The sequence below is a fragment of the Hylobates moloch genome, unplaced genomic scaffold (assembly GCF_009828535.3).
Source record: "Hylobates moloch isolate HMO894 unplaced genomic scaffold, HMol_V3 SCAFFOLD_5, whole genome shotgun sequence".
Classification (NCBI taxonomy): domain Eukaryota; kingdom Metazoa; phylum Chordata; class Mammalia; order Primates; family Hylobatidae; genus Hylobates; species Hylobates moloch.
Window position 1 is genome coordinate 59,300,304 of NW_026652280.1, and position 26,769 is coordinate 59,327,072.

Genomic DNA, 26,769 nt, shown 5'->3' on the forward strand with positions numbered 1-26,769 from the left:
CAGTGGCGCAATCTTGGCTCACTGCATCCTCCACCTCCCAGGTTCAAGTGATTCTCCTGCCTCAGCCTCCCATGTAGCTGGGCTCACAGGCACCTGCCACCATTCCCGGCTAATTTTTTGTAGAGACAGGGTTTCACCATGTTGGCCAGGCTGGTCTCAAACACCTGACCTCAAATGATCCACCTGCCTCAGGCTCCCAAAGTGTTGGGATTACAGGCGTAAGCCACCATGCCCAGCCCTGAATTAATATTTTTAAAATAAGTTTGGAGATTGTTGGAAATAGGGCAGAGGAACACATTTACTGGCTATTTACCAGTTAGTTAACTCATCAAACTCTTTGATAATAGTTTGACCTCTGTTGGTGAAAATGAGCCATGATCTCTTGAACATGATCAGAATAAATGGTCCCAACCACACAATTGTAGTCCAAACTTTTTAGGTCACTAACTTGCTAGATGGTGCCAGGTTTTTTTGCACAAGGAGTGCAAATGTTAAGATCTCCACTAGTGAGGAAAGGCTAGTGTTACAGAAGCCTTGTCAGAGGCAATTTAACCTCCAAGCTCTGGCCCTCAGGCCTGAGGATTTTGATACAGACAAACTGGAGAACTGTTTGTTTCTGGATATTGCAAATAAACAGGAGTCAAAGCTTGGTGCTCCATGGTCTAGTTCACGAGACAGGCATGGTAGTGGCTGGCAGCATCTCTTCTGCAAGGGCCACAGCATTTATGGGCAGGGACACAAATTACCTTGGCCACAGCTTACCTTGGGAGGCATGTAGGAAGCCCGCTGGATCATCACGGGATACTTGAAATGCTCGTGCAGGTGGTCAACATACTCACACATCCTAAGAGGAGGGAATCAGATTGGGGCAATGATGCCTGAAGTCGGATTATTCACATGGTGCTAACTTAAAGCAGAAGGAGTGAGTACCACTCAAATGACAGTGTTGGCCAAGGCTTAGCTGTGTTACCATGCGTTTCTAGGCAAGTCTCTAAACCTCTGTGCCTCAGGTCCTTTTCTTCTAAAATATAGCAATGTGAGGTGGGGACTTTGATGACATGAACACACGAAGTCCCTCTAGAGGTTTTGTGATGCCATTTAAAAGGCATCAATTCAGACTCTGTAAATATCCAGAATTATTTGGGTTCCTCTGGCCAAAAGTTAGATGAATAGATTACAATCACCACATTTTGTGATCTATTTTTCAAGAAGCATTTGTATTTTTTCATATGGCTGCAGCAGCTGCCAGGAGCTTGGGGTTTTTTTGGCAGGTAGGGTTGGGAGGGCCATTTTGTCACTGCCTCAGCTGGGCATCTAGGAAGCATTAGCACGGTGAGGCTTTCTCGGTGCACTTTGCATCTGGAAAACAATCCGAACAGGTCCATGGGACCACAACTGAGGAAAGTGGGACACACCCACCTCCATCCAAGAACCGAGACATCTAAGGAACCAAACCCAGATGCAGAACAATAAAATACATTCCATACTCCCCACCCAAAAAATAAAATCACCAAATGAGGTACCTTTCAGCTATACAAATGATTTAGACGAAGAGCAGAGGATTTAGAATCAGGTCAATCTGTGTTCAGGTTCTGCGTCAGCCACTTTGTAGTTCTGAGGCTTGGGGCAAGTGACTGAGCTCTGCTGCCTGACTTCCATCACCTGTTACTGAACAGCTGTGACAGGCAGGCTGATATGGTTTGGATTTGTGTCCCTGCCCAAATCTCATGTTGAACTGTAATCCCCAGTGTTGGTGGCGGGGCCTGCTGGGAGGTGACTGGATCATGGGAAGTGATCCTTCATGAATGGTTTGGCACCCTTTCCTTGGTGCTATTCTCAAGATAGTTATCACAAGATCTGTTGTTTAAAAGTGTGTAGCACCTTCCCCCCTCACTCTCTTCCTCCTGCTCTTGGCCATAAGAAATGCTTGTTCCCCCTTCGCCTTCCACCATGATTGTAAATTTCCAGAAGCTGAGCAGAAGCCGCTATGCTTCCCATGTAGCCTGCAGAACTGTAAGCCAATTAAACCTCTTTTCTTTATAAACTACCCAGTCTCAGGTATTTTGTTATAGCAGTGCAAGAATAGACTAATAGTATAAAATAGTTCAGCTATATTAAAAGACAGCACCTGCCTACTCACTACCCCTCTGAAGAGAAAAACAGTTACCATTATTACTGAAGCCTCCTATGTACCCTCAAGGGTCCCATTTATCACTCACAGTCCCGAATTTGGCATTTCCCTTTCCCAGTGAATGCTTTTGTGCCTTTGCTATATACTTGCAGTGATCTTTCTGTGAGATATTTAATTCCAGGAGACAAGAAAAGTGTAATAAGCAAAACCCTATGTGTGCAGATGACTGACTGGAAGGAGATTGTCCTAATTTAAAAGCCCACCTGGGGCGTTCTGAGAAATAAGATGAAATAAATGTGCATCTAGACCATGGAAGACTCCAGTACTGGGAAGAGGAGATGGGACAGAAGTACAGAATACACGTGATGAAAACGAGGTGGTTAAGGGAGTAGTGTGGCTGCAAGCCTCACCTTCAATGTACTTAAAAAATAAAGTGAGTCAGCTACCAGACCCTATCTTAGGAGGCAAAATGACTGTTCATTGGTGGGTCTCTGCTGTTACTGCCCCGTGTGGAGAAGTGGAAGCAAAATCAACTCCACCTGAGAGTTATAGGACATGCCAGCAGACAAGGTCTTAGTGTGTTTTGGTCATGAAGGCAGAATTTACAAGCTCTGGCGCCTGGATTGAGGGACCCTACTGAAACAGAAAGTATTAATGCCACATTACTGACCTGTTTTCAAGGCTTGCAGAGACTGATATGTAGTCAAATATAATCAGGTGCTGCACCAGTTCACAGAGGCCAACTCCACCAGCATGGGGGCAAACAGGAACTAAAAGGAAATTGTTTCTATTTAATACCAAGAGTAGGGCAGGGAGAGGAAGGGGTGAAAGGGAACTTTCTGGTTTTTCTTATTGCCCACAGGTGATTAAGTCACTCGTTAATATTTAGGAATGAAATTCCAAGATGAAAATCATCAAAAATTCCCGGAATAAAGCTAAATGAGAGTTAGAAAAAAATCAAAATGGCAAACTACAGACTCCCATGCATGTGAATTGCAAACCATCAAGGGAGGTGCCTGATTAGTGGGGAAATGAAGGTCTGGTCTGCAGCCGCTGCAGCACACTTACTTTCAAACTTTTTGGCCATCAGCAATACTGAGAGGTTCTCATTGACACTGCCCAGTCTGCAACTGTCAATCTGGAGGAACTGCAGGGCCTTTGCCTGTAGGAGTTGCTTAAATATCACTCTATTGTGGCACTGGAAATAGAATTGAAAATAACACCAACAGAAGAGTCAGCCTTGGCCTTCAGAGCTCTAAACCTGGCAACGCAGCCACTCTATGCCAATCACTATTCATCAGTGGCCTTCAGGAAGCCCAGACTGTATTTCTTCTTTGTTCTCGCTGGGCATGAGGCAAGCTTTTATAGCGTGGGCAGGGACCTTGTGCTCACTTCTTTACAAATCTGCTAATGCAACAGTGTGAGTCAGGTCAAAATCACACTGGCTCGCCATTTATGAGGGAATGACTGTCACAGCGACTGATAAGTGGGAGATGAAGCATCAGGATGAAATACGGTGACGGTGATGAGCAGGTGGCACAGACGACAACACGGAACCACGGCAGAGCAGTATTGCTCCTTTTGCCGGGAAAACTGAGAATCAGCTCCTCACGCTGCTCTGCTCGTGGGCTGACTGCAGCAGGTTTTGGCAGGCACTTGGGCTTCATTTATAAGCTCAAAAAGTGAATGCAGTCATGTTTATTCAATTTGAAAGCTGGCTTTCTTAAGACCATTTTCTGCCCTTGCAATAGCAACTTTAAATTGCTGCCTTTTCAATTTCTTTTTTTTTTTTTATTAACTGCTAAATTTTTATTCCTTCCACAGAAAACACTAGAGAAACTTCGAGCCAAAAATACATGCTGACTTTCCAGAAACAGTGTAAAGAGGTTTTTTTTTTTTTAATTGTGTATATGTAGCATTAGACAAAATTATTTAAAGTCAATAAATTTTTATTCAAAGAACTCCATGTTGTGATTTCTTCCACTGTCCATCAAGGTCACTTTTGATCCTCTAAAGAGCTGGAGTCAAAAGATGTATCTTCAAGTTTGCCCTTTTTAATGAAACTGATCCAGCTGTCCTGTCAGCCCATAATTACTTTGGCTTCTGTCATCTCCTTTTAATACGGATATACTGATGAAGACTTCAAAATTCACCAAGAATTTTTGGGATCTAATTTCTTCAACCAATTTACTTTACGGTCCTTTTTACTGTAGGTGGTGGGGATCTGCCTGGTTCTCAATTTGACACCCTCTCAACACGAATGAGTTCAAATCATTCATTCCTAAGCAATCACTCAAGAATGGTACAGATGTGTGGAGTATGCCAATACCTTTAACTCCAGGCACCATGTTCTCAAGATAAAAGCCTTCAAAACAAAAAGCCATTGTATATATTGTCAACATGAAATTGGAATACAAAATACTGCTGAGGATTTCCCTCATATCCCATGCTGTTTATCTATTCTACAGTCCTAGAATCAATCTTTTTTTCTTGAGACAAGGTCTTTGTTACTCAGGCTGTAGTACAGTGGTGCCATCAAAGCTCAGTGCAGCCTCCAACTCTTGGGCTCAATCCTTTTGCCTCAGCCTCCCCTTTCTGAGTAACTCCAACTACGGGCACATGCCCCAGTACCCAGCTACTCTTTAAATTTTTGTGGAGATGAGGTGTTTCTTTCTTGCCCAAGCTGGTCTTGAACTCCTGGTTTCAAGCAATACCCCCACCTCGGTGTGGGGATTGTAGGCTTGACCCATTGCACCCGGCCTGGAACCAACCTTTATGGCTATCAATACTCCCATCAATCAACTGTCTCAGGTATCATAATATCCCTTCTTATATGTATCAAAACTCATACTGAACAATGAGTTCTGGGTTGCAAAAGAGGATTTATTTTTTGCACCTATCCATAAGTCTTTGTCCACATTAAACAATGCCTTTTCAATTTCAATTAGACACTTTGAAAAAGATAACTGACCTTAGTCATATAAATTGGAGAAATAGCCACAAACTTTTTCTATATCTGACTCTAGACTCTGATAAAATGACCCAGTTTCTAAGATGATGAAAATTTCCCAACTCAAAATACAGCAGGTGATGGAGCCTAACACACAACTGTGTCCTCGGTCACTGGTCAGTGTGTACTGACCCCAAGGGGACGTCACCCACCTGTTGGGGGCATCACTCACCTGTTCTCCTGTGGCAATGCCAATTCCTAATGGGACCAGTGCCTATAAAATAGAAGGCAGCCTGGTGTTATTTTCCTAAGTTTTGAACTGCAACTCCTAATGTTTAAAAACATTTATAGCTGAAGGAGGAAACGGCCCTGCTGTTAAGCCATGTGAAGACTCAAGACTGGCAAAGGATGTCCCCAGGGCTCTGTGTATCTGCAGAGGAGAAGGTGAGCGCTGCTGAGCTGCCGCCACCAGCCCTGTTCCTGACCAGGGCTCTACAGATCTCCGTCTGCGGTGTCCTGGCCCATGCTGCAGCTACGCTCCTCCCAACGTGGACAGCACCTCCCTCTCCAGCCTGCGCAGTGGCATAAGGACAGGGCCATTTGGAGTGGCTCATTGTGGACTCACAGGGTCCAACCTTTGGCCAACTCCTTCCTGTTGGTCATCACTCCGTCAATTCCCTTCTTCTTGCCTCCCTGAGAAATCTCCTTCTAGAACTCTTTCATATCTTCTTTTTTTTTTTTTTTTTTTTGAGACCGTGTCTTGCTCTGTCACCCAAGCTGGAGTGCAGTGGCGTGATCTTGGCTCACCGCAACCTCCACCCCCCAGGCTGAAGGGATTCTCGTGCCTCAGCCTCCCAAGTAGCTGGGATTAGAGGTGCACGCCACCATGCTGGCTAATTTTTGTATTTTTAATAGAGTTGGGGTTTTGCCATGTTGGCCAGGCTGGTCTCAAACTCCTGACCTCATATGATCCTCCCGCCTCGGCCTCCCAAAGTGTTGGGATTACAGGTGTGAGCCACTGCACCTGGCCTCATGTCTTTGTTGATTCCAAAATCCTCTTCCTTAAGGCAGGAAAAATACGTGAAAAAAAAAAAAAATCCTCTTCCTTCCAGCTCAGTGAGTGGCCTTAGACCTCAATCTGCAGGTTAGGCTGAGACCGTTGCTCACCTGGTAGACTCCTCACCTGGTGAGGTACTGGACTCTGCACCTGAACACAGCCCTGCTGCTCTCTGTCCTCTCACCTGGCCCCTGAACACTACCTCACTCACCTGCCACCTGGACTCTGGGCGCTCCCATCCATCCTCTACTGTGACTGCGACTCCACAGCTACTCTGCACAGGCCTCCTTGGTTTCTCCCTGGTTTCCCTTCCCTTTGTTTAGGATAATAGCAATCACACCAAGAGCTAACATTTTTGGAGTTCTAAGTACCTGTCAGGTGCTGTGCAAAACACTGACTGAAATGATTCCTGGTCTCAATCCAATGGGAGAGGAGCCATTGTTATCCCCATTTTATAGAAGATGAGAAAACAGGTGTGCCGAGTTTGAACTGTTCCCGAATCACAAAGCTAGAAAGTGGTAGAGACTGGGTTGGAGCTCCACTGATTCCAGAGCCAGAGGAGGCATCTGAATAATCAGACTAAGACAACTTCTCAGCAGAAAAATCCCTTCACTCAGCAGCCAAGTATCCCTGATTCCGGTGCTGGCCCTGCATCTCACGGGATGCGTGGCCTTGGGTTAGCCCTGCCTGTGCCACCCAAAGCCTCGGCCTCCTCATCTGCAGAAGGTCTTAGTTTGAGCAGATGGTCTCTAAGGCACCTTTTCAAGCCAACATTTTATGCTTCTTAAAATTTCTAATTTAAGTACTCTTGGTTATTTATCTCAAAAGAGAAGAGAAAGGGAGAAATGGAGGAAGGGGGAGGAGGAAAGGCCATTTGACTTATTTGTTCTACCATTTTAAGCATATATGGCAGACTGGGGCCAAATGTTTTTCTTCCTTTTCAATATTCCCTGAATCTGCTCTATTCAAGCTGCCCTCTCCCTTTTTCTCTCCCAGATTCCTGGAAAAGCCTCCTCACTCCTGTCCCTGCCTGGGTTTCTCTCTGCCCGTTCCTCACCTCCCACACACCCTCTGTCTCAATGGACTCTACATGTAGCCACCAGTCACATTACCTGTGCTTCAGCTGTCACTATGCTGTTCTTTTTTTTTTTTTTGAGACGGAGTATTGCTTTGTCGCCCAGGCTGGAGTACAATGGCACAATCTTGGCTCACCGTAACCTCCACTTCCCAGGCTCAAGCCATTCTCCTGCCTCAGCCTCCTGAGTAGCTGGGATTACAGGCACACACCACCATGCCCTGCTAATTTTTTTTTTTTTAGATGGAGTCTTGCTCTGTCACCCAGGCTGGAGTGCAGTGGTGCGATCTCGGCTCACTGCAAGCTCCGCCTCCTGGGTTCACGCCATTCTCCTGCCTCAGCCTCTCCGAGTAGCTGGGACTACAGGTGGGCGGATCACGAGGTCAGGAGATCGAGACCAGCTAATTTTTTTATTTTTAGTAGAGACGGGGTTTCACCATGTTGGCCAGGCTGGTCTTGAACTCCTGACCTCAGGTGATCCACCCACCTCGGCCTCCCAAAGCGCTGGGGTTACAGGTGTGAGCCACCACGCCTGGCCACTATGCCGTTCTTTCATCGGAGAAGCTGCAGTGGCTTACTCTGACTGGCTGCATCCTCTGAGTGGACACATCCAGCCCCATGTGGCAGCCTGTCTGACAGCTCCCTGGTGTGTGCCCTGAGCTCCCTGGGGCAGTTCCACTGCCCCCGCCTGGACCTGCAGGCTCTGCAGCTGCTCCTTTCTCAGATACTCCTAAGGGGATGGCCTCCCTCATGTAAGCAAAACCTGGGAGGGTTAAAGCCCAGAGGAGCTTCCTGGGAGATGCTCAGGTGGGCAGAGATCAGGTTGGTGCTAGGCCAGCTGGCATTCAGCAGGGCACAGCCAACCTGAAAGAGCCCTAAGGAGGAAAAAGCAAGTGGGACCCAAGGTGAAATGTCTTGTTTCCCAGGCGCTCGTCACCTGAGATTCCTATTGTGGAATGACTCCTCGGAAAATTTGGGCTCTGTTTAAATAACGAAGGCTGTGGTCGCTCCATGGCTGCTGCTCACCCTTCCCTCACCTGAGGCTTAGCTTTCCTTATGGAGTCAGCTCTGGCCATACCCCTCGTCCCAGCCCACACCCAACGTTCTCCTCAATGAACTTTTCTACTGTGCTCAGCATTCAGTGCCCTGGCCTAGTATCCTCCAGTCTTTGTTTCACGTATCTCAGCTTTTCTCTCCAGCGAGGCTGCAACGTGGAAGGGGAGGGTATTTCTGAAACCCAGGCTTTGGCAGAGCATCCCACATAATGTAGATCATGTGCTGATTTGCTGAGAGAAACAGAGAACTGGTCCCTGAGCTCCCGACTCTGCACCTCCAGTACGACCCGTGAATTTATGTGGGATGCATGAAGGTGTCCCTCCTAGAACTGGAACCAAGACTGCACCATCAGAGTTAAAGGTGTAAGATCAACATAGAATGGGGAGTGTATAGCTATGCAAAGTCACCTCAGGAAAAAATGTTCCTAGGCAGGCAGGATGTGGCTATAAGCCACATGAATGTACAGTCGTGTCACTGAATGACAAGGATACCCTCTGAGAAGTGAGCCGTTGGGTGGTTTCATCATTGTGTGAACACCATAGAGTGTACTTCCATGACCCTAGATGGTAGACTACTACACACCCTAGGCTATATGGCATGGCCTATTGCTCCCAGGCTACAAATCTGTATAGCATGCTACTGTACTGAACGCTGCAGGCAATTGGAACACAATGGCCAGTATCTAAACATACTTAAACATAGGAAAGGTAATGCGTTGCACATTACAATCTCTACAACGTCACTAGGCAATGAGTTTTTCAGCTCCATTATAACCTTATGGGATTATATACTTATATACTGCGCCATTATATATGCAGTCTTTCACTGACTGAAACATTGTTATGTGGCACGTGACTGTGCCAAACCAGTTAGTGTGTAGGAGAAAAAAAATTATCAGATGAAAACACAAGGCCGGGCACAGTGGCTCACTCCTGTAATCCCAGCACTTTGGGAGGCCAAGGCGGGCAGATGGTCTCAGGTCAGGAGTTCGAGACAGGCCTGGCCAATGTGGTGAAACTTCGTCTCTACTAAAAATACCAAAAAAAAAAAAAAAAAGTAGCCAGGCGTGGTGGTGCACATCTGTAGTCCCAGCTACTCAGGAGGCTGAGGCAGAAGAATTGCTCGAACCCGGGAGGCAGAGGTTGCAGTGAGCCGAGATCGTGCCATTGCACTCCAGCCTGGACGACAGAGTAAGACTCTATCTCAAAAACAAAACAAAACAAAACAAAACAAAACAAAAACCACCAAAAAACAACAAAAAAAATGCTGTCACATTTCTATATTTACAAAGCATAGGAACCATGTCTATTAACCTTCAAATTGCTGGTAGCCCTTCAACTTTTAGTAGCTTACTTTATCTAAAACAAACAGAAATAAGGGCAAAGTATAAGCTGAAGTAGATAAAGGAAGGTCAGGTCTGTAACCCCTGTATTTGTCACACATTACAATCATTTCAGCTACTTCATCAGGAAATGCAAGAGGGAACAAGTGAAGAAATTTTAGGATCTGTCCCCAGCACTCTGGAAAACCAAACGAAAAAATAAGCTGCTACAGCAGCAGCAGCAGCAGCAGCAGCAGCAGCAGCCATTTTCCTACCTTGGAAATGGTGGCGTGCCCCAGAATGTCATCAGGGGAAGTTGGCTCTTCAATCCACAATGGCTTGAACTTGGCCAGCTTGGACATCCACTCCACCGCCTCAGGCACATCCCAGCGCTGGTTGGCATCCATCATCTGCAAAAAGAGACTCTTCACAGGGAGGTCTGCCCTGAGCCAACCTCGCTACAGGGCTGTGGCTCCCAGGGGGGAAATGCTGTCACTCAGTGCCACCAACAGCTGAGTGAGACCCCCTAACACCTCTGTTGAGGCCCAGCACACGGCCCTAACAAAAAAAGCCAGAGAGCAGCCGCTGAGACGGGGACTCTGGCTCCAGGTACAGTCTTTAGGACCAGCTGTGAATTGCTTGAGGAGCCGCTGGGATGTCCAGCAGTGCCCTGGGCTGGGCCATGAGAAGTGCTCGCTGGCCCTGGGCTCTGGTCCAATCTCCATTTAGATGCCACCTTAATACACGTGTCTTGCAGTGTTGGTTCTGTTTGTAGAAACCATTTTGTCACATTCTGAATCATGCACAATCAACATTAAGTTTGTTCAATAGTCATTTATTGACTATTGCCCCCTGTGTGTCTGGCACAATAATAAATAGCCTTAACTCTCCCCTAATGGCACACCTACTCCACTAGGCACTTTATGGATTTTGCTCCATTTAATATTTATAATAACTGGCCAGGCATGGTGGCTGATGCCTGTAATCTCAACACTTTGGGAGGCTGAAGCCCGTGGATTTCTTTTCTTTTTCTTTTTTTTCCTTTTTTTTTTTTGAGACAGAGTCTTGCTCTGTCGCCCAGGCTGGAGTGCAGTGGCGCGATCTCGGCTCACTGCAACCTCCGCCTCCGAGTTTCACGCCATTCTCCTGCCTCAGCTTTCCGAGTAGCTGGGACTACAGGAGCCCGCCACCACGCCCGGCAATTTTTTTTGTATTTTTAGTAGAGACGGGATTTCACCATGTTAGCCAGGATGGTCTCGATCTCCTGACCTCGTGATCCGCCCCCCTCGGCCTCCCAAAGTGATGGGATTACAGGCGTGAGCCACTGCGCCTGGCCGAGCCTGTGGATTTCTTGAGCCCAGGAGTTCAAGACCAGGCTGGGCAACACAGCAAAACCCTGTCTCTACAAAAAATACAAAAATCAGCTGGGTGTGGTGGCTCTCACTTGTAGTCCCAGCTACTCAGGGGGCTGAGGTGGGAGGATCTCCTGAGCCAGGGGAGGTCAAGCCTGCAGTGAGCTGTGATCATGCTGCTGCACTCTAGCCTGGGTGACTGAGTGAGACCCTATCTCAAAAAATAATAATAATAACACCATGAGGCAATTCATATTAACCCATTTTACAAATAAGAAAACTGTCATGCACAGAAATTAAGTAACTTGCTTAAGAACAATAAGTCTAGTGAATGGTGAGTTCAAGTCCAGTCCTCCCCCTCCTAGGCCCTGGCTCTCTGTGTACCACTATCCTTCTTGGAAGCCAGGTGCTGGCTGTGCGCAGTTTAAGGGACAGCCCCTCATCCCTGATCTTATCGTGCTTGGAGAAATGGACATCTCTATAGAATGCGCTAAGTGATAAGAGCTCCCTCCCAGGACACTATGAAAACCAGAGGACAGTATGCTCAGAATGAATTTTTTTTTTTTTTTAAAAGAGGCTAGATCTCACTGTGTTGCCCATGCTGGAGTGCAGTGGTATTTCTGTAGCTCACTGCAGCCTCCAACTCCTGAGCTCAGTGATCCTATTGCCTCATCTTCCAAAGTAGGAGGGATTACAGTCATGCACCACCACACCTGGTTAATTTTTTTTCTTCTTTCTTCTAGAGATGGAGTCTCGCTATGTAGGCCAGGCTGGTCTCTAACTCCTGGCCTCAAGTGATCCACTCGCTTCAGCCTCCCAAAGTGTTAGAATTATAGGCATGAACCACTGTGTTCGGCCCAGAATCAATTTTTTTTCTTGTATTTTTTGGTACAGATGGGGTTTTTCCATGTTGCCCAGGCTGATCTCGTACTCCTGAGCTCCGGCAATCCACTCACCTAGGCATCCCAAAGTGCTAGGATTACAGGCATGAGCCACAGCGTCTGGCCAGCCCAGAATCAATTTTTATCATAAGTTATTTGGATAAAGATGACCTCATTAAAAAAAAGCAGCATTAATTCATGTATAAATAGTGATCCTGGGTCAAGAATTCAAAATTTCTATTTTAACTTATGCAAAAAAGCCTCCGAAGCCTCATAAAAACATCTTACTGTGACTTTCTTTTATGAAAATATTTTACACATAAGAACTGGTTTATAAAAATACAAATCAGAAATGACTGATCCTTACATTTATCTCAGCTGAAGTTCCAACATTTCTTCAGTAATGGCCCCCGACACCCTCCTACCTGAGGAGCTAGGAGGGGAGATTAAATGATTGACACACCACAGCACCAATGGGAAAACTGTTTGCTCAGGTGCATCTGTGTTAGCAAGAAAGGATCCTTAACCCCAAACTTACTTAACTAGTTCTGCAGAATTAAAAAATGTAAAACTATTAGTCCCTTTGCTTATTTTTGTTTGAGCTCACCTACTGCAAGACTATAGAAGTGTACTTCCTCTGACAATTAACTTTTAAAATTTCCAATGTTTTTAATCTCGAAGAGTTGTATTTAGCCCTGGACAAAGGCTGCTGCTTCTCAGTGGTGTGAGAGGATATTTACCAAAGTCTTCTCTGGTCCAATCATGTCTCGGATGATTTGGCATCTTCGCACGTCATCCTGGAGATCAGCACCCACCTTTACTTTAAACCTAGAAAATGCATTTGGTTTGCTAGTTTAGACCTGTACCTGGACTTGGCAAGGGCACCTGGAGTTTCTGCAGAAGCGACCGTCTGTGTCAACAATTCACACACCATGTTTTCTAGTAACATCTTGCCCTTTCCTCATCTACAGATAAGTCACTTGAAATAAACCTGTGAACTTTATCTCTTCATTCAGTATCAGGGCAATGACTCTCAATTATCTGCTGACCTGGAGTTAAGGAGCTAGACAGGGAAGTCAGGTCTTTAATACAATTAACTCCGTTTTTGCCTGGCCATGGAAAGGAATTAAGAGCAAAAAAGCCACAGTGAGAACTGAAGAGGAGAGCGGGGCTGACAAGGGGTGCCGAGTGAGCCACACTGTGATAGACTGAATGGAAAGGGTCTGGTTTACAAAGGAGAGCTTTGTCTTGAATTAACTCAGTGAGAGGAAGGCCACAGGGATGGTCTGTCCCCTGCAGTGCAGGGGCCTGAGGTTCCGGGAGGGAAAGTGATGAGATCAGGTAACTAGGCAATAGCAGAGTGCAGCTGGAGCCTCCGTGCAGAGGTCTCCTTTACACCACATCCAGACACTTGTAGCGAGCTCCTTAATCTCTATGGATGTCCAGCTCTTCTCTTGAGACATGGGCCTCTATGTCCACACCCTATGACTCTGCTGTCAGAAGAGTGTGTTGCTGGCCTCATTGTGGGCACTGGCAGGGGGAGGAGGGGATACCACCAAGGGGAGGCCAGCATCTGCCCCCTTGAACACCAGCCTATCCTCCTTGTGCGCCTCCTTGGCTGAGGTCCTCCTGCTGCTTTGCAAAGAGCCCCAGCTTGCAGAGTGCCGTACATTCTCAGGCACCTGCCGTTCTCTTCTGTACCAGCTGGGGGTTTCAACTACATGATCTGTGATGCTTCAGAGAGGGTGGCTGGCCTTAGGCTCTGGGTGCCAGGCTTCCTGTGCTGGGAAGAGACCCTTTAAATCTCCCCACAGCCTTCTCTGACTCACCAGATACATTGCTGCAGCCTCTCCCGGGTATGCAGAGGGAGGGCAAACAGCCAGCACTTACAGCAGCTGCTCTGAATCCTGCCCTGTGCTGGTCCTTCTGAGATATGGCAACTTTGAGGAGGACCAAAGCTCATATTATTTCTACTGAGAGAAAATGAAGTTCAGAGAGGTTGAGTAATTGACCCATGATCACACAGCAAGTACTTGCAGGGGATGAGGGGAAAAGGCAAGATGTGATTTCAGTTCTATCAGATGCCAACACCTCTTTCCGCAGCTTCATGCTGCCTCCTGCAAGTTCTCACTCCTCAAGCCTTTATTTAGCTGAGGCATTAACAAGAATCCAGTGCCTCTCCAACTTAAGAGCGCACAGGAATCACTCGGGGATCTTGTTCCAATGCAGATTCCCATGCAGCAGGTCTGGGGAGAGGCCCAGGCTGCATTTCTCACAAGCTCCCAGGTGATGCTGGAGCTCCTGCTCCACAGGACACACTGAGTAGCAGGAGGCTCAGAGACCAGAGTGGCTGCAAGTCAGATAGGAAGCCTGGTGACATGTCACAGGCAAAAAGTGCCACCGTGAGCTATGTTGAGGGACACACAGTGACTGGGTCAAAAGAGATGATGGTCCCTCTGCATCCTGCCCTGTGCCAGGACGCAGGGTCATCAACCATTGAGATTCATCCAGAGAAGGTCTTAGGATGGCCAGAGGTCTTTACCTGCACAGGCAAGAGTCAGAAGGGAGAAGTGCAGATGAGCAGTGTGGAAAGGAGGTGGCCTGGAGGGAGAGGAGGCCACTCAAGTGGAAGAGGAACAGCCTGGCTCTTGGGAACTGGGACCTCTGGCTGGAAATTACATGGAAGCAAAGGGTTCCTGATATTAAAGACCCACCTGGCTGGGTGCGGTGGCTCATGCCTGTAATCCCAGCACTTTGGGAGGCTGAGGCAGGCGGATCACCTGAGGTCGGGAGTTCAGGACCAGCCTGATCAACATAGCGAAACCCTGTCTCTATTAAAAATTAAAAATTAGCCAGGTGTGGTGGCGGGTGTCTGTAATCCCAGCTACTAGGGAGGCTGAGGCAGGAGAATGGCTTGAGGCAGGAGAATGGCTTGAACCCGGGAGGTGGAGGTTGCAGTGAGCCGAGATTGCGCCACTGCACTCCAGCCTGGGTGACCAGAGTGAAACTTCATCTCAAAAAAAAAAACAGAGAAGAAAAGAAAAGACCCACCTAATACTCAAAGCCCTCAAAGAATGGAAAGTGCCTCGCCAAGTTAAGCTCGCTGCCTCTGCAGATGTTCATGCAGAAACTGAATCAATGCTGTTACTGACGGTAAAGACTGGATTTCTATTCTAGGTTAGTGCCTGAAATAAACAATCTCCCAAGCCTCTTTCAACTCTGATGGCCTATAATTCTAATGAGGACTCACATCCTGCCTTTAGAGAAAGAGCCTGGCCTAAGGGGAAACTTCTCTTATGCAACCCTATGAGCCAGAGTGATCCTAGCCCATGGGTGCCTTTTACTCCTTGGCTCCCTGCCAGGACAGACTGCCTGAGTCTCCCAACTGGGAAAGTCAGGTCCATCATCATACTCACCTGGTCCAGCCATCCTTCAGTGCCTGGGCACAGAGCTGTGGGAAAGGAGCACAGGATCACACACTGGAGAGAGCCCCTTGGTCTGACCAGGATGTCAGTCATTGCTGATCCGTTTCACGAGCATTACGGTTATAACATAGACCAGAGTAACACCCATGTGTTGTTGAAATGAACAGCAGAAACAGCTTGGCTGACAGAGATGACTTTTTACTTGTAGGGTGACTTTCTTTCCTCATCTCTATGGGAACCATTTTTTAACGGTCACAACCTTCCCGGAAGGGGAATATAGCATTGATCTCTCTCTTTTTAAAGCTAGAATATTCTGTGGCATCCATAGAATGAGTGGATATAAGAGTAACATGCAGAAACCAGCCTCTCTCTCTACTCTCTCTAGAAGTGGCCACAGTGTAAGGAGAAACAGTAATAAATCAACCATGTGCCGACTGCATGCCATGTGCCAGCCATGGTGCCCTGAGCATGACACAACTTACAGCATGTATCTGAATCCTCAAAACCACCCCATGAAATAGGCATTACTTCTCAGTCTCGCAGTGGGTCTGCCACTGGTGCTGCCCAGGAATCATACCCTAGGCTGTCACCTTCCAGAGCCCAAGGTGACTCACTAAGTCACAGAGTCCTGTGGTCCACAAGGTGAATGGCTTTGCATTCGCTTGTGTACTTTCAGAACGAGGGCTTGGATCCAAAATAATTTTTTTTGTTGTTTTTTGAGATGCACTCTTGCTCTGTCACCCAGGTTGGAGTGCAGTGGAGTGATCTCGGCTCACTGCAACCCCTGCCTCCTGGGTTCAAGTGATTCTCCTGCCTCAGCCTCCTGAGTAGCTGGGACTACAGATACACATTACCACGCCCACATAATTTTTTGTATTTTTAGTACAGATGGAGTTTCACCATGTTGGCCAGGCTGGTTTCGAACTTCTGACCTCAGGTGATCCACCACCTCAGCCTCCCAAAATGCTAGGATTACAGGCATGAGCCACCGCCTTCAGCCAAAATGATTTAGAAAGGTGAACAGGAAAGTATTAAATTTCTCCCAGAGAGGCTGGAATCGAAAGCCCCCATTGCTGACCCCCTATTTCCTAGCACACAGCCCCTAAAACCCTTGGCATCTCCTGAGCGATAGGAGTGTCTTTTGCATGTGAATGAGAGAGCCCTGCTGAGGTCCCCTGTGTAGCTTCAGGATGGGGCTGGGGACCAGAAAGACCTGAAAGGCATGATTGTGGGGTTGGAAACTTTAGCCTATTCCCAGATATCTGGGGAGGCGAGGGGGCCGAAGGTTGAATTGATGGCCAATGGCCAAATACTGAATCACACCTAAATACTGAAGCCTCCATAAAACCCCCAAGCAACAGGGTTCAGAGAGCTTCCAGGTTGGTGAACACGTGGAGGTACTGGGAATGTGGCTCACCTGGAGGGGACATGGAAGCTCTGTACTCCCTCCTCACACCTTGCCCTATGTGTCTCTTCAGTTTGGCTGTTCTTAAGTTGCATCCTTTATAATAAATGAGTAAACATAAGTAGTGTTTCCCTGAATTCCGTGAGCCATTCCATCAAATGATTGAACTCAAAGCGGGGTTTGTGGGAACCTCTAATCGGAGGCAAAGCCAGTCAGAAGCACAGGTGACAACGTGGATTTGTGATTGGCATCTGCCATGGGGCAGTCCTGTAAGACTGAGTCCTTAACCTGTGGGGTCTGAGGCTAGTTCCAGGTATGTGCTGTCAGAATTGAGTAAAATAGCAGGACACTCAGTTGGTATCCACAGAGAAGTGTAGAACTGGTTGGCGTGAGAAGGAAAACCATACACATCTGGTGTCAGAAGTGAGGTACTGAGAGTAGTGGTATGAGGACAGAAGGAAAAACAGGTTGGTTTCTCCCCATTCAGCTCTCTACAAAGCCAGGTTAAAATGCCCACCTGCTTCAACGTGTCATCTGAGTACCCCAGCCAGGCGCACGATGTCGTGTAAGCAGGGTAGCCTTGTGCCAGCATTTGCTTCTCTGTGAAAACACAGTGCCGTCAACATTTTGCACTTTCCAGGGCCCTTCGGAATTGGAAGTGCCTGTAGCTAAGCTGCTTCCCCTGGAGAGTCCAGCTGTTCTCCTGACCCAGCCCTTCACACACACCCAGCCACAAATTACTAGGATGTCAAACCCAGGTGATCAGGATACTCTCACGGACTGCCCTGCTCCCCAAGGGCCCTCCCTACAGTGTAAGCCTAAAGCCAAACTTCCTTTCAGCAGTGGCTGAAGCAAACTCTGCAGTCAGAGGTCATACCCAGGAGGCTTCACTATGCAGACTTGAATGTTGATTTGAGGGCCTAGCTGCTCAGCACAGGGCATTTGGGAGGACAATGTGTACCCCAAAAGGACAGGGGCACTCAAAAGTGGACAATGTTAGCAAAAACAATGAAGAAAATTTTCTTACAACCCACCTCTTTCTTTTTTACCAACTTGACCTTTCTGCAGTATTTCTGGAAGAAATGAAAAGCATCACTCACTCTTTTAGGAAACAAAGCATGCCACTACTGTGTGTGCACATCGTGTATCCCAGAAAGCTTCCAAACTCACCTAGGGCATCCTCCTCAGTCAGGACGTCGGTGATGTACCTGAAATCTATGCAGGATACCAGCGTCCTGGGATCCTGGCAATGTGACAGGAGGGGAAGAGGCCTGAATCAATTCTAAGGTGGATTATATTTTGTTTTTTAAAATTTATTATTCTTTTTTTAGAGACAAGGTCTCAGTCTGTTGCCCAGGCTGGAGTGCAGTGATGCCATCATAGCTCACTGTAGCCTCAGTCTCCCTGGCTTATGTGATCCTCCTGCCTCAGCCTCCTGAGTAGCTGGGACTCCAGGTGTGTGCCACTATGCCCGGCTAATTTACTTTTATTTTTGTAGAGATGGGGTCTCACTATGTTGACCAGGTTGATTTTGAGCTCCTGGCTTCAAGCAATCCTCCCTGCTTGGCCTCCCAAAGTGCTGGGATGACAGAGGTGGGTTACGTTTCTAAGAAGTTGCTTATGGTGATACATGGGGCTCATTCTTTCCTGGCAGGAACCTTTAGGGCTTTGTTAAATTGTTTGACTCTGTCATTCCTAAGTGTAGAGTCCTTTAGAGGCTCCTCACTGCCCCAACGAAGCCCTCAGACGCTCATGCTCTGATCCCTTGCCACCCGCCCCCACCCTGTTCTTTCCAGCTAACATGACTTCCCAGAAAGAAGTCAGCAGGAGCTCAGCGGGGAGATGAACCCCTGGCATCACTCTGTACATCAGCGCCACACCGCAGGGCTGTCCATGGTGAGCTACGAGGCTGGAGATGGTCCTGGAGCAGTGAACTGCAGAGGAAAGAAGGCTGTCCTACCCCTGGGCCACCGCTCACTAGCAGTGTGACCTTCAGCAGCTTCTTCTCCTGCCAAATGGGGATGTTTGCTTCACTGACAGGAACACAGTGGGTGAACCGGGAGCGAGCTGCCCACTTGGCTGACCACCCACCAACATCTCGGCGGGGCCTCGTGCTGAGACCTCTCCCCACCCTGACGGAACAGTCAGTTGGAAAACAGCCAGTAGTTCCATTCCCACTAACATCTTATAGTGACCAATAATACTCTACCATAACTGTAGAAAATCCTGAAAGCTCTTTCGACCCTGAGATTCTACTTCTAAGAGTTCTGGGCCAGGCTCGGTGGCTCACACCTGTAATTCCAGCACTTTGGGAGGCTGAGATGGGTGGATCACCTGAGGTCAGGAGTTCGAGCTCAGCCTGACCAACATGGTGAAACCCCATCTTCACTAAAAATACAAAAAAATTAGCTGGGCGCTGGGCATGGTGGCGGGTGCCTGTAATCCCAGCTACTCAGGAGGCTGAGACAGGAGAATTGCTTGAATCAGTTGCAGTGAGCTGAGATCATGCCACTGCACTGTAGCCTGGGCAACAAGAAGGAAACTCCGTCTAAAAAAAAAAAAAAAGAAAAAAGAAAAGAGTACTGGCATTGAAAGTGAACAGGATCCAAAAATGGAGGGTCCACAGGTGGGACCTCAGGCACATTTCTGGTGGCCTGCAAATCATTCCCTTTTGGTGGCTACCTCCTCCACCCCTGTAAAAGGCCGACCTTGAGTCTAGAAGGGGGCTCAAGAGCTCTGTGTCCTTCTCCTATGGATGGCCCCAAAGCCACTCTCCATGTCAGAGACGATGTGACAGCCTCCTGTCTTCACTTTCCTCCAGAGGAGGAGCAGTCTCCCGCCCAACACTCTTCAAGGCCATGGTGTTCTTTTTTTTCCTTAATTTTTTGCCAACTAATAACAAGGGCCTTCATTTGTGGATCACGAGGTTTTTAACCACCACCCAGGTGTCGCACTGAGGCCACCGCAGCTCAGAGTAGGGGAGTCACATGCTCAAGGTCATGCAGCTGGTGAGCAGTGAAACCCGGACTCACAGCCAGCTCTGCATGGGGTCTGAAGCTCATTCCCCTTTAATTTGCCCAGTTTTTTCCTCCTCAGCATCCAGTTGCTCACCCCTGCTATGAAAAGGTCAAGGAGAAAGAAAACAGTCAAGTCATAGCTTTAGAATTCAGTGTTGAGCTCCTTCCCTGCTGGAATTGTACAGTAGAGGCTACAATGGCCTGATCTTACTCTTGGTGTCAAAGTGACTGGATAGTATCTTTTCTTTTTTCTTTTTTTGAGACAGGGTCTTGCTCTGTCACCTGAGTGCAGTGGTGCAATTATAGCTCACTGCAACCTGAAACTCCTGGGCTCAAGCCATCCTCCAGCCTTCCAAAGTGCTGGGATTACAAGCTTGAGCCACCATGCCTGGCCTGGATAGTATCTTCATAATATTATAACATCTGGCTTTTCAGAGTTTATGAGGTGCTTTTCTCATTGATCTTTAATTTTGTGAGGTTCCTAGAAAAGTTAGGATGATCCTCTTCTCATAGTCAGGCAACAGAGACTCAGAGAACTGGCACCGTGTCTTACAGAGGCATGGTGGGGGAGGCAGGACCCCCTCACTGCTTCCCCTCGTGCCACCCTGCCTGCATGAGCACAGCCATCCATTACGTCAGATATCAGAAAAGGAACGTCATATTTTATTGGCTTTTTGCTTTATCATCACTATAGTGATCAACAGATAGTCCTGAATATATTTACTGATCATCAAAAGGCATGTCATCCATAAAATCCGTTTCATTTACAGAAACAATTGTAACATTAACGATTCTACTCACCATGTCCACAAGTAACTTCCAGACAGGCTTGAAATAAAAAAGAAAGGATTTGTAAGACATATGTGTAAAGTCCCCATTTTTTTCCTGACAGTAAATGCACTGGCAGCAAATGCTGGCTGTCAGCCACCAGGTCCCCACACCCCCCTCTACTGCTGCCTGTGCCTTCCGCCATCCTGTCTCCTCTTTCTCCTTCTCCTGCAGTTCCCTACCTACTGCCAAAACCTCTCAGGGGAGAAAAAAACACCAGAGCAATTATCTGTATTTCCTTTTGGGGGCTGCAGTGTGTCTGTCTTTCCTCTGTGCATAGGGAAAGTCAGTGTCGTGCAGCTCCCAGGAGCCTCCTAAGCGTTTGTGAGAGGAGTTACCTTTCCCTCCTGCTTGGCCCACAAGTCCCACACCGCGTTTAGGACGGCCGCTGTCGCCAGGTGCACCACGCCCTTCTCTGGACCAATCTGGTTAGGAAGCAAAGTACAACAGCACTTTTTAGAAATGAAAAAGAGGGCTGGGTGTGATGGCTCACACCTGTAATCCCAGGACTTTGGGACCAAGACCAGCCTGGCCAACATGGTGAAACCCCATCTCTACTGAAAATAGAAAAATGAGCCAGGCGTGGTGGTTTGTGCCTGTAGTCCCTACTCGGGAGGCTGAGGTGAGAGGATCACTTGAACCCAGAAGGTGGAGGTTGCAGTGAGCCAAGATCGCACCACTGCACTCCAGCCTGGGCAACAGAGCAAGACTCTGTCTCAAAAAAAAAAAAAAAAAAAAAAAGAGAGAGAGAAAGATATTTAGGTCTTCCATCCAGGGACACATCTCAAGAATTAAAAGGCAGCAATAGAAACCCATCTAAAGGTTAAGTTTAAAAAAAAACAGTTGCTAACCTACTGAAGAGTTTTAAGAATAGTAGGAAAAACACCTGTGTTTCCCTCTCTCTCTCTATATATATACATATATATGTATGTATGTATATGTATGTATATACATATAACACAAACGTACTTCTTTTTTTCTGAACCATTTGAGTAAAGTTGCAAATATCATGCTCTTTTAACCCTAAATACATTAGTGTATAGTTCTTGAAAACAAGGATATTTTCTTACATAACCTTAGTACAATGATCACACTCAGGGAATACAACATTGATAGAATATTGTTATCTAAAGGCCAGTCCATACTCAAATGTCACCAGTTTTTTCCAATAATGTATTTTATTTTACCCTAATCCATATCCCATCTGGGATCACGTATTGCATTTAGTCGTCATGCCTCTTTAGTCTCTTTTTACCTGGAATAATTTTTCTTCTTTTTTTAAAAATGTTATTAGCATTTTAAAAGAGTACAGGCCAGTTGATTCGTACAGTACCCCTCAATTTGGGTTGATCTGGAGTTCCTTCATGACTAGATTCAGCTAATACATTTTTTGGCATCAATACTACATAAGTGATTATGTCATTTTGTTTTATTATTAGGATTGTTAACTTTTACCACTTGGGTAACTTAGTGTCCATTTGGTTTCTCCACTGTGAAGTTACCATTTATTTTCCAAGTAAGGAGGTTATTATTGTCCCCAAATTTGGGCATCCCTTGATGACACTTGCCTCAATTAATTGTAGCTATGACAGTTATGGTGATTTTCTGATATTATCATTCCATTTATATTTATTAGATTTTAATCAGCTGTAATGGTGGGCTTGACCTTGTTGTTTATTACCTCCTTAAAAATTTTTTATTTTATTATTTTTATTTTTAAAAAGTACAGATGGGGGTCTCAACTATGCTGCCCAGGCTGGTCTTGAACTCCTGGCCTTAAGTGATTCTCCTGCTTCAGCCCCAAGGTGCTGGGATTATAGGCGTGAGCTACTGTGCCCAGTCGATTGTTCATTATCTGAATGGACTCATGGATTTTATTCAATGGATTATAAGCCATTACGATCATATTTATTTGGATGCTCAAATTGTCCCAGATTCAGCCAATGGGAACTTCTTCAAGGTGACATCTTTCAAGGTAAGTTTAATATTCTCTGTATAAAGTAAAAGATGAAATCCCAGGCACTATTGAAAGTATGTTCTCTTGTGCCCTTCTCAGTTCATGGATGGGAGACTGAGCTGGGTTAGGAAAAGACAAAATCTGGTATCATGGGACAAAGGCCAAGGTAAGGGTATTGAATTCACCTTACTGTGTTGGAATCCTTTCTCCAGAGCCTCACTTTTTCATGCCTTGAATTTATAGTTCAAATACCAAGCACATAAAAGGTACAAGGTCTTCCATCTTTTTAAATTTCCTCTTCTCTTACTGTTTTCTCTTACATCGCTCTCTTTTTTTTTGAGACAGAGTCTCACTCTGTCTCCCAGGCCCAAGTGCAGTGGTGCGATCTCGGCTCACTGCAAGCTCCGCCTCCCGGGTTCGCGCCATTCTCCTGCCTCAGTCTCCTGAGTAGCTGGGACTACAGGCGCCCGCCACCACGCCTGGCTAATTTTTTGTATTTTTAATAGAGACGGGGTTTCACCATGTTAGCCAGGATGGTCTCGATCTCCTGACCTCGTGATCCGCCTGCCTTGGAATCCCAAAGTGCTGGGATTACAGGCGTGAGCCACCACGCCTGGCCTGACCTTCTCTTATATCTCTAATACTACTCACATTATTTCTCCATAAAAAGATTGCCCATTTAGTACTTCATCCTCTAGACCACTTTCCAATTCAGGGAGGAGGAGATGAGGTCCTTAGAGAAGAGATAGCTCTCAGAACCCAAATCTCAGGACTTTATCTCCTTAGTAGAACATTTTATTCAGCTAAATTTGGGCTTGAGTCATTTACATAATCAGTCTTACATATTTTGAGTTGTTTACCTCAAAATACTGATGATGTAAATGACTCAAGCCCAAATTTAACTGAATAAAATGTTCTACTTTAAAATTATAAACCCATCTCTAGGCCGGGCGTGGTGGCTCACGCCTGTAATCCCAGCACTTTGGGAGGCTGAGGAAGGTGGATCACTTGAGGTCAGGAGTTCGAGACCAGCCTGGCCAACGTGGCCAAACCCCATCTCTACTAAAATTACAAACATTAGCCGTGCATGCCTGTAGTCCCAGCTACTCAGGAGGCTGAGGCAGGAGAATTGTTTGAACCCAGGAGGCAGAGGTTGCAGTGAGCTAAAATTGCATCACTGCACTCCAACCTGGGTGATAGAGTGAGACTCCATCTCATAAAATAAATAAATAAATAAATAAACAAACCCATCTCTATCTTCACATTTGTTGCACTCAAAGGATACCTCAGACCTTGATAATATTACTTATGTAAGCATTTTACAAAATAGGTCCCTTACCCATCTGAGCTGCCCATCACTTGTGAGCTGCCTATAGAAGCCTCTGAAGTCACCAACAATGTCCTTGAGGTCCTTGTTGAGCACATGGTGGGCGAGGGCATTCACAGCACAGACAACTATTTAAAAAGGATTGAACTCTTGTTTATGTTTTTATATTAGGTCAAGAAATTAACACCCGAGAACATCACAAACAAACGAATGTGAACATTTTATGAAAAAATTAAATCTAGGCCAGGCGCGGTGGCTCATGCCTGTAATCTCAACACTTTGGGAGGCCAAGACGGGCGGACCACTTGAGATGAGGAGTTCCAGATCAGCCTGGCCAACATGGCGGAACCCTGTCTCTACTGAAAATACAAAAATGAGCAGGGCGCAGTGGTGTGCGCCTGTAATCCCAGCTACTCAGGAGGCTGAGGCAGGAGAATCGCTTGAACCCAGGAGGCAGAGATTGCACCATTGCACTCCAGCCTGGGCAACAAGAGCGAGACTCCATCTCAAAGGTATATTCTTTTTAAAATTGCATCGAATATGTTTTCTTTTCTTTTCTTTTCTTTTTTAGGCAGGGTCTCACTCTGTCACCCAGGCTGGAGTGCAGTGGCATGATCACGGCTCACCGCAACCTTGACCTCCCCGGCTCAGGTAATCCTCCCACCTCAGCTTCTTGAGTAGCTAGGATTACAGGCACGTGCCGCCACACCTGGTTAATTTTGGTATTTTTTGTAGAGACGCAGTTTCGACATGCTGCCCAGGCTGGTCTCAAATTACTGCGCTCAAGTGATCCACCCGCCTTGGCCTCCCAAAGTTCTGGGATTACAGGCATGAGCCACTGTGCCTGGCCCCATACGTTTTCTGTGGTTGTCATAAGAAATATTACACAAGTAGAACATGTGTTAATCCATATACTGAGCTAAACTTCCTCAGTAGAGAACACATTGTGATTGGCTGTCACGTGAAAAACAGAATCATAGACTGACAAGTTTAAATAATGTTCCCAAATTATTTTCCTATTCACTTCGTAAAGTGTTTGAACAATCAGATTCAAAACCAAACCATGCCAGTTCATGTTCCTAAGGAATAAGAAGGCTGACTTACTAGAATTTTTAAAAAGAGAAATGCCTTTTCATTATTGACAAGTATAGAAAATGCCTTGAATTCATAACATAAACTATTAAACATTAAATAAAATGAATTTGCAATTAGCATACTATTTATATGTAAAATGTTAAAATATATGAAAACACTGTCTTAACAAACATGAAACTTCTTACTATTGACTTTCTTATGATATACTACATTTTTCATAAGTAATTTGAAGGTTAAACTTAATTTGGGTCAGCATTACCATCAATTATTTATTTTTGGTACCTTTAATTATTATTATTATTTTTTAGAGACAGGGTTTCACTCTGTCACCCAGCCTGGAGTGCAGTGGCGGGATCTAGGCTCATTGCAATCTCCGCCTCCTGGGCTCAAGTGATCCTTCCACCTCAGCCTCCTGAGTAGCTGGGACCACAGGCTCGAGCAGCCATGTCCAGCTAATTTCTTGTATTTTTGGTAGAGACAGGGTTTCACCATGCTTCCCAGGCTGGTCTCGAGCTCCTGAGCTCAAGTGATACACCTGCCTCGGCCACCAAAATTGCTGGGATTACAGGCGTGAGACACTGCACCCAGCACCTCACTGTAATCTTGAATGCCTAGCTTCAAGCAATCTTTTTGTCTCAGCCTCCTGAGTAGCTAGGACCTACACGCAACACCACACCAGCTAATTTTTAAATTTTTTGTAGTGACAAGGTCTTGCTATGTTGCATGGGGCAGGGGGGGTGGGGAGGTTCTGGAACTCTGGGCTCAAGCAATCCTCCCACCTCGGCCTCCCAAAGTGTTGGGATTACAGGTGTGAGCCACCATGTCCTGTGGTATTTTACTTTGAAAGGATTTCTTGGACCTGGCACTCACTCCCATAATGCCAGCACTTTGGGAGGCTGAGGTGGGTGGATCACTTGAGGTCAGGAATTTGAGACCAGCCTGGACAGTGTGGCAAGACATCATCTCTACAAAAAATACAAAAATTAGCCGGTTGTGGTGGTGCGCCTGTGGTCCCTGCCTCTCGGGAGGCTGAGGTAGGAGGATCACTTGAGGTAGGAGGATCACTTTAGCTTTGGAGGCACAGGTTGCAGTGAGCTGAGATTGTGCCACTGCACTCCAGCCTAGGTGACAGAGCTGGGCCCTGTCTCAAATAATAATAATAATAATAAAAAGGCTTTCTTGTGTTATTTAAGATGATGAATAAGTAAAGTAACCCTTTGACCCTTTGCCAATTCTAGGAAACATTTAGCCTATGTTGTGTAAATGGCCACAATAATTGAATCAAGCCATCAACTTAGCTTCAAAGAAAGGAATGTATTCCAAAACGTTTTGATAAATTTGTTTGGTGCTGCCATGGATTCAATAGTAAAAGTTTTCGGTCATTTAATAGGACAATTGTAGAGGTACAGTTTTACTATCAATAAGATCTTGAGAAGGACAGTTTGAAAGTGGTGCCCCAGGCTGGGCGCGGTGGCTCATGTCCGTAATCCTAGCACTTTGGGAGGCCAAGGCGGGTGGATCACCTGAGGTCAAGAGTTTGAGACCAGCTTGGCCAACATGGTGAAACCCCATTTCTACTAAAAATACAAAAATTAGCTGGGCATGGTAGCGGGTGCCTGTAATCCCAGCTACTTGGGAGGCAGAGGGAGGAGAATCACTTGAACCCAGGAGGTGGAGGTTGCAGTGAGCTGAGACCATGCCATTGCACTCCAGCCTGGGCAACAAGAGCGAAACTCCGTCTCAAGAAAAAGAAATAAAATGATGCCCCAAGCTTTTAGCACATGCCTGGCTAAGGGTGAAACAGCTCTCGGATGATTGCACACTTTTGGTCAGATATAGCACTTAGGGCTGAACCAGCCATTCCAGGTTCTCTAGGGCTTTTGTTAATGGGA

The 26,769-nt window shown here is 46.4% G+C and overlaps 1 protein-coding gene and 1 non-coding gene across 7 annotated transcripts in view; both read right to left on the minus strand.

Moving 5' to 3' along the window:
• The window catches only part of ENOSF1 (enolase superfamily member 1), a 40,151-nt gene that overhangs the window by 1,002 nt on the left and 12,380 nt on the right, over positions 1–26,769 (minus strand). For 3 of the 6 annotated variants that reach the window (XM_032152686.2, XM_032152688.2, XM_032152687.2), the window contains exons 3-15: positions 23,795–23,910; positions 20,837–20,923; positions 20,472–20,498; positions 17,824–17,896; positions 17,688–17,726; positions 17,171–17,253; positions 15,240–15,274; positions 12,564–12,651; positions 9,866–10,000; positions 5,314–5,355; positions 3,200–3,329; positions 2,802–2,901; positions 763–844 (exon numbers count right to left, since the gene is read on the minus strand). In XM_032152686.2, the coding sequence (XP_032008577.1) occupies positions 763–844; positions 2,802–2,901; positions 3,200–3,329; positions 5,314–5,355; positions 9,866–10,000; positions 12,564–12,651; positions 15,240–15,274; positions 17,171–17,253; positions 17,688–17,726; positions 17,824–17,896; positions 20,472–20,498; positions 20,837–20,923; positions 23,795–23,910 (1,037 nt within the window). The remainder of the gene's footprint in view (positions 1–762; positions 845–2,801; positions 2,902–3,199; positions 3,330–5,313; positions 5,356–9,865; positions 10,001–12,563; positions 12,652–15,239; positions 15,275–17,170; positions 17,254–17,687; positions 17,727–17,823; positions 17,897–20,471; positions 20,499–20,836; positions 20,924–23,794; positions 23,911–26,769) is intronic. The other 3 variants (XM_032152692.2, XM_032152691.2, XM_032152689.2) reach the window with 2 other exon arrangements.
• On the minus strand, positions 4,950–5,074 carry LOC116470075 (small nucleolar RNA SNORA40). The gene has a single exon (XR_004248506.1). It is a non-coding gene; the product is annotated as a small nucleolar RNA SNORA40 (small nucleolar RNA).